Source organism: Eschscholzia californica, unplaced genomic scaffold, assembly GCF_041429995.1.
Source record: "Eschscholzia californica isolate CP2 unplaced genomic scaffold, dmEscCali1.0.p SCAF_6, whole genome shotgun sequence".
Classification (NCBI taxonomy): domain Eukaryota; kingdom Viridiplantae; phylum Streptophyta; class Magnoliopsida; order Ranunculales; family Papaveraceae; genus Eschscholzia; species Eschscholzia californica.
In genome coordinates this window covers 24648441-24654827 of record NW_028238483.1, presented here as the reverse complement: position 1 = coordinate 24654827, position 6387 = coordinate 24648441, and the positions used below count along the sequence as shown (strand labels likewise).

General features: G+C 35.7%; 1 protein-coding gene across 2 annotated transcripts; it reads right to left on the bottom strand.

Annotated features, from left to right (window-relative positions):
* Positions 1–617: 617 nt before the first annotated feature.
* LOC147532795 (uncharacterized) lies at positions 618–3667 on the bottom strand. Of its 2 annotated transcripts, XR_015228084.1 has the most exons (6): positions 3438–3626; positions 3236–3340; positions 1916–1986; positions 1392–1457; positions 773–1314; positions 618–679 (listed from the first exon to the last, which is right to left on the bottom strand). XR_015228084.1 is itself a non-coding variant. In XM_086649665.1 (5 exons), exons 1-5 carry the CDS (start codon positions 3508–3510, stop codon positions 976–978), a joined length of 654 nt encoding a protein of 217 aa, XP_086505791.1. In that variant the 5' UTR covers positions 3511–3667; the 3' UTR covers positions 618–975. The 2 variants fall into 2 exon arrangements, 1 of the variants encoding a protein (XP_086505791.1); XM_086649665.1 differs by having other exon boundaries at positions 618–1314; positions 3438–3667.
* Positions 3668–6387: the final 2720 nt, after the last annotated feature.

The following is a 6387-nucleotide window of genomic DNA, read 5'->3' as shown; positions in this document are numbered from 1 at the left end:
TTTATAAAAACAGTGTTAGGTCTTCATTGTTCTAAATATTTCGCATGATTCTAAAGTTACCTAATCAAATTCGAGAGTGCTATGTACCCTAAAAAACGACTTAATTAGTGATTTACTGACTGACAAAATAACGCTCCAGACTGTAGTTAAAAATATTGAATCCATTTGTGTTTTTGTGGAAATCAGTTAGCAAGTCACAAATTAAATCAAAATTTTTTGTACACTTACAATCTCTAATCAAATTTATTTTCTGAAACTGCTACATGTGGATGCTGGAACATTCCCTACCGTGGTAGCTTTAATTTTAAGTTTTTTAACTATACTCCGGGTCTATCAGCAAGATTATACAACCAGCGTAATTGCAATGGTTAGTATAGATTGTGGATTAGGGATTTTGCTGATTGCAGCAGGTTCACTTGGAGGAGTGCCCCGATGATGTGTTAAATGGACTGATACGAGATCATTATGTCATTGTGTGATCGATGTGCCTCTTGTTTATATGCCCCAAAACATCAACTCCCAAATCACCTTGCATGGTTATAGCCCAAAGGGTTTTCTGTCTTTGGAGCATATCAAGTGGTTTCTTCAATTAATGAGTTCATTCTCTGCACAGAAAATAGAAGAGAAGATGATACCTGATTAAGACCTAAATGGACCACCTTTTTTTTTCAATCCTGAACTGGTGTACCTACACTGCCATTGGCAACATATATTTCATAAAAGCAAAAGTAAGAAAGGGGCTTAAGCAGAAAACACAATTCTTAGCCGAAACCATATTTAATCAGGCATCTTAAAATATACTTCAAGCACATCATAAAACATTGCAAGAAGTTGCTCCTACATTTTCGATAAGATCTCAGGCTGTTTCAACCCCGTTTCAACCGGGAATCCTGTATAGTTATCCTTTGTTCATGCTATTTCCGCATCGAAGTATTTGGGCTTGCACATTAATCATAAGACCAAAAGAGATATCTCTTAAAGCTCAATAATTTTCGATCGCTTTTTTGGTTGCCCGTTATTCAAAGAAGCATCTTTACGTGACTTTCTTTCCTTCACTCTGTTTTCTAACGACTCTTTACCACCATCACAATCATCGTCGTTCGTATCACTGTCTTCATTGTCATCGTCCTCTTTGTTGTCGTCATCATCGCCGTCCGCTTCACTGTCATCGTCATCATCGTCTTCATCACTTTCTGTATCAGACCCACTACTGCAATTGTCTAAGTTAATCACTTGTTGTGATCCAACCATAGCAGCTTCAGCTGCAGCTACTGCTTCTGGGGTATGTAGATCAGCAACACCCAGAGCCAAATCCTGTAAATTAGATTTTATTAATAAAACTCCATTGGCTTTAATACAGTCTTAGAAAAAGAATCAATGATCTGATTTACCATTTCAATATATTCTTCTTCCTCTCCAGTGAGTGCTTCAATGTTGTAGTCCTTACTAGGATGTTCCTGAAATGCACGCCATCAGAAATAGAGGGAAAACAAAAACAGCTAAATTTGTAATATGATTCTCTCAAAGATCGGTTTCAATACAAAGCCACAAAGGTGAAAGTTAACTGAGACCACCAGAATTGGTTTTGGATGGAAGTGGAAGTTAGTACCGCATCAACTGGATAACGAAAATTTGAGGTTTTAAAGGTAGAAGAGACACAGACACGTCGAGGTACAGGGTGGGAATGGACGCGTGCTCTATCTCTAAAACCCCTCTTCATTACCACAGTCTTATCCTTATGGGGTTTAGAAATCGGATACGCATTCATCCCCACACCCCCGATGTCTTGTTTAACTTTGTCTATTTTCTGCCTTTAAAAACTGATGTTTTCTTTATCCAGTCGACGTGGGACTAAGTTTTCTTCTATAAAAAGTTAAATTTGTAATATGATTCTCTCAGAGATCAGTTTCTATACCTTTACTTCCAGCTCCAGCTTTTTATTAGCTTCAGCCATTACTCCTAAGAAATCCTTCAACTTTCCGAGAACTGAAATAAAAGTAAGCAGTTATGTGTAGAAGCAAGCATGGAACCAACTGTCAACTTAATTGAGAAAAATGGTAGTGTAAAGAATGAAACACTATTAGCATATGTACATATCAATTTTTCTAAACGCAAAACTTGTTAATGCCGCTTATTGCTGTCTATACTCTATAGATATGATCAGGGTAGTGAAAATGATCCTCTAATTATGTCACTCATGATGAATGCCACATTTTTTTTTTTTTTTTTTACTTTTTTCAAATAGACAACAATCGTACATTACACCCTTGAAGCATTTCTTTGGCTATCAAAATAAATTGCCTCTCAGCTAAAAAGTGATTCACTAAACATTGTTCTCCATTTATGCCCTCAACGATTTAAAAAGTTTCCCAGTACAATCCTAAAATATTGAGACGAAACCCTTTCCCCAAACTCCAGGCAAATACTCACATGCTCGACCGTGACCTACTACTTACGATTTATTCTTCCCCAAGACAAACTAATCTTGGAGTGAAATGTCAATGCTTAGCAGTTAGCATTACTATAGAAGTTTAATTCCCGAGCATGATTGCTTTCAAAATTAAAAATGTAAGCAACAAGTGATCATGATTCAAGAATTACAAAAAATCAAACATTAGGGTAAAATCCACACCTAGTCATTTTCTATAGCACTTCTAAGCGATGCAAATACAAACAGCTTGCACTTATAAGTTATACAATCAAATACTACTGCACTTAGTAAGTGACAAAACCTACAAGTAATGTATACAAAACACTTATAAAGCGCTATCACTTAAATACTACGAAAAACAAACACCCTCTTAGTGTTCCAACGCATTTTCCTTAACACGAATAAAACCACGAAAAGTGAAAACCTCGTTACGGTTCTGAATTCTATCAAGGGTAATTCTCCCTCCCCATCACATGGATACTCTCAAATCAAACAAACACATTATGCGGCTACACGGCATCTTGAATGAGTAACATGTAAAGTCTTCCCACCGGAGAGACGAGATAAAAAGTATAAATACTGTATATTTTGTTCTTCTTTCAACCAAGCATCATGACTGTTTGTAACCTAAATTAGAACTTTAAACAAGTACCCACATAGACTACTACAATCTAAGTTTAACTGATAATGAACAATTTTAAGATAAAATATTAATCAAGTTGAAATGATTTACCAGCCAATAATTGGAATATAGAACAAAAAGTTAACTTAATAAAAGAGAAACAATGAAAACATAAATTGTACCTTGGCTTTTAGGAACTGGAGCAGTGACAAGCTTTTCACAAGGAGTTGAGGTACTTAGGGTTTGGGATTGAGAACCCTTATTAGGACAAACAAGAAGCTTGGATTCTAAACAATGGAAAAAAGAAAAAGAGTACATTTTAAGAAGTTGAAAGATGAGTAACAAAAGTAAATTACTGAACTAAATAGGTGAAAAAGAAAGAACCTAGAGATGAAATTGTAGAAATCTTTGTCTCCATGTCTAAAAGATCTTTGCTTGTAGTAGTTGGAGGTGCCATGTTTGCCAATAACAAAGCTACTGGTCTCTCTAGGGCTGCAGTAGTTTAGAGAGAGAGAGAGGGATTGACGGCTCCTTGAGCAAACTTCAATTTGAATCGGTTCTGTTCGGTTCGGTACTTAATTTCAGGTAGGTGCCCCATTATTAAAGGCGCCTCCTCTCACATGAATCAGTGAATCACCCACAAGGCACTAATTTCTGGTGACCGCCCTTAGCAATAATAAGGTTTTTGTTAAGACCATGTGTGTTCAGACACTTCAATGTGCTCTTTTGTAGAGGGGGCCCTAATAAATCATAAGCTACCTGAAATTAAGTACAGAACCGAACAGAAATTATCTGGTGACCGCCATTGAAGGTCTGCGAACAGAAATTATCTGGTGACCGCCCCTCATTATAATCCATTGAAGGTCTGTTCGCAGACCTTCAATGGCTGCACTCTCTCTCTCTCTAGATCTATAGAGAGAGAGAGAGAGTTAAAAAAAAAAAAAAAAAAAAATTTGAAGGTCGCCGGCCGGAAGTTTGGCCGGCCGGCGACCTACCGGAGAAGATGATGATGTGGCAGAGAGAGAAAATGAGATGGAGGAGAGAAAATGTGGGTGAAATACACCTTTAAAGGGGGTTTTTTTCACCCATTCAAAGAGGGGGGCCTTTTAACCAAGCTAAGTCAAAGGGTTTTTACTAAGTCAACGAAATCATGGGGAGGCCTTTTAACAAAAACGGGGAGGCCTTTTAAAATCTCCCTTTTTTTTTTTGATGAAGGAGACACTTCTCTAATTGAGTAACACATTTAAGTACACATTCAAGCACAAATTAAAATTAGATCATTCATGTTCGGACAAATCAGATCATTCATATTTGGACAAATCAGATCATTCATATTCGGACAAGTTAGGCTCCACAGCTCCACTGGACCTGATGTATCCACTCAGAAAGAAACACTATAACTAATAATTTAGTAAAACTAATTGAAAATGAGATCTGATTTTTCTCTATATTTTCCTATGTTTTGTTGCTACAAGCGGGACTTACGCAGTCAATCGTTCATATCCTATGATTTTTTTTTTAACAAATCAGTTTTTATTTGTGTACACCTCCAATTCTTTTCAAATTTTTCCTCCAAATCAACCTCTATAGATGATGATGAAGATGAAGTGAGAGGATACAGAGGGGAAAGGTTTAAATAATATATAGTGGTTCGGAGAGAACAAAGATAGTGGTTCACAAAGAAAGAAAGAACGAGGGTTCAAAAGAAAAATGTTCCATAGAGAGGTTTAAGGTAGATCTTATAAACTTCACATATTGCATAACACATTTATTTTTCTTAAGTGAAAAAAAAAATTATCTTTATCGACCTTCTCCAAGTTTTTTTCTTTTTCACTTTTCAAATATTAATAGATCTCACTTCTGGCTGTGAAAGTTCTTGCTTGTTGTACTTTCAATCGGCATTAGTAATTAATCCTCTAAAGAGAATAACCTTAAAGAAAATAATATATATATACATATACATATTTTTGTACATATATTATGTTGTTGAGTTTAGGTACTTTAGAGTTTAGAGTAGCCCAACTTTCCACTATGTGAGGAGATAAACCCTTTCCCAAAATTTGTATTGCAATATGAGAAAAGAATAAATGAAGAATAAATCATGGAACAAAAGTGTATTCTAATGTAATGTAGTAACCCTAAAAAGACTACATATTTATTCCTTTGACTTTAGAAGCTCGTTATTTCTCCCTTTGGTTTAAGCATCTCTTACTTTCTTATCTATGAAAAGGTGAAGCTATCATTTTTGTTGACCATATATCATTATATGGTTGATATTATATCCTTTTTTTTTTTTTGAAAGATATTATATCCTGTATTCTCATTTAAATCTTTTCTTTGTCTCTTACTAACTTTTTTTTTGAGTTGTCAAGTCATCTTTGGTGGGAAGGTAAAATGTTGTTCACGTTTTTAAGTGGGTTGAATCGTTGGTCGTGACGTTGTAGATTTTAATTTGGCCAAAACTCCCTAAGAAATTATGACTTTGGTTAAAAAGGACTCATCAAAGTATTTTAGGCTTCACCTCCCTAATGGCAATTATGTAATTTTCAATTTCAGTAAAATGACCAACCTAACCCTAGTCTAAGAAAATACCTTGCAAACACTTTGCACTGCCTTGCAAACACCTTGCACTGCCTTGCAAAGCCTTGCAAATACCTTGCAGAGCCTTGCAAACACCTTACATGGTTTTTGCAAACACCTTGGATAGCCTTGCAAACAAATTGCAAAGCCTTGCGAACACCTTGCAGAGCCTTGCAAAAACTTTGCAGAGCCTTGCGAACACCTTGCATGACTTTTGCAAATACCTTGCACAACCTTGCGAACACCTTGCAGAGCCTTGCAAAGCTTTGCAAATACCTTGCAGAGCCTTGCAAAGCTTTGCAAATACTTTGCAGAGCCTTGCAAACACCTTGCAGAGCCTTGCAAAGCTTTGCAAATACCTTGCAGAGCCTTGCAAACACCTTGCAGTGCCATGAAATGGTTTGCGAATTAGTTTTTGAATTGATTTAACATGAAATTTTTTACAAATTATTATATTTTGTCTAATAGAATGTTGTATCGAAAAACTAGCTAAAACCCCTACAAATTCATAATAGTCATTTTATAAGCTCTAGCACAATCATTTTACATTTCTTCGAAAAACTTCCAAAGCTTTCATGAAATTCTCAATTTGAACATAAATACCAATTATGATTGTCCAAGAAAAAATATTTCTCATAGGCATGTCATCTAACAACTTTATAGCTATTTCAACCAATCTAAGTCTTGTATAACCAACTAACATTGCATTCCAAGCAACAACATCTCTTTCAAGCATTTTATCAAACACATTGCT

Excerpts from the sequence above, each read along its gene's own strand:
- LOC147532795 (XM_086649665.1), bottom strand. The coding sequence starts at position 3,510 with ATGGCACCTCCAACTACTACAAGCAAAGATCTTTTAGACATGGAGACA. Across the intron at positions 1,987-3,235 it reads TCCAGTTCCTAAAAGCCAAG|TTCTCGGAAAGTTGAAGGAT; the intron begins GTACAATTTATG and ends CTTTTATTTCAG. Across the intron at positions 1,315-1,391 it reads AAGAAGAATATATTGAAATG|GATTTGGCTCTGGGTGTTGC; the intron begins GTAAATCAGATC and ends TCTAATTTACAG.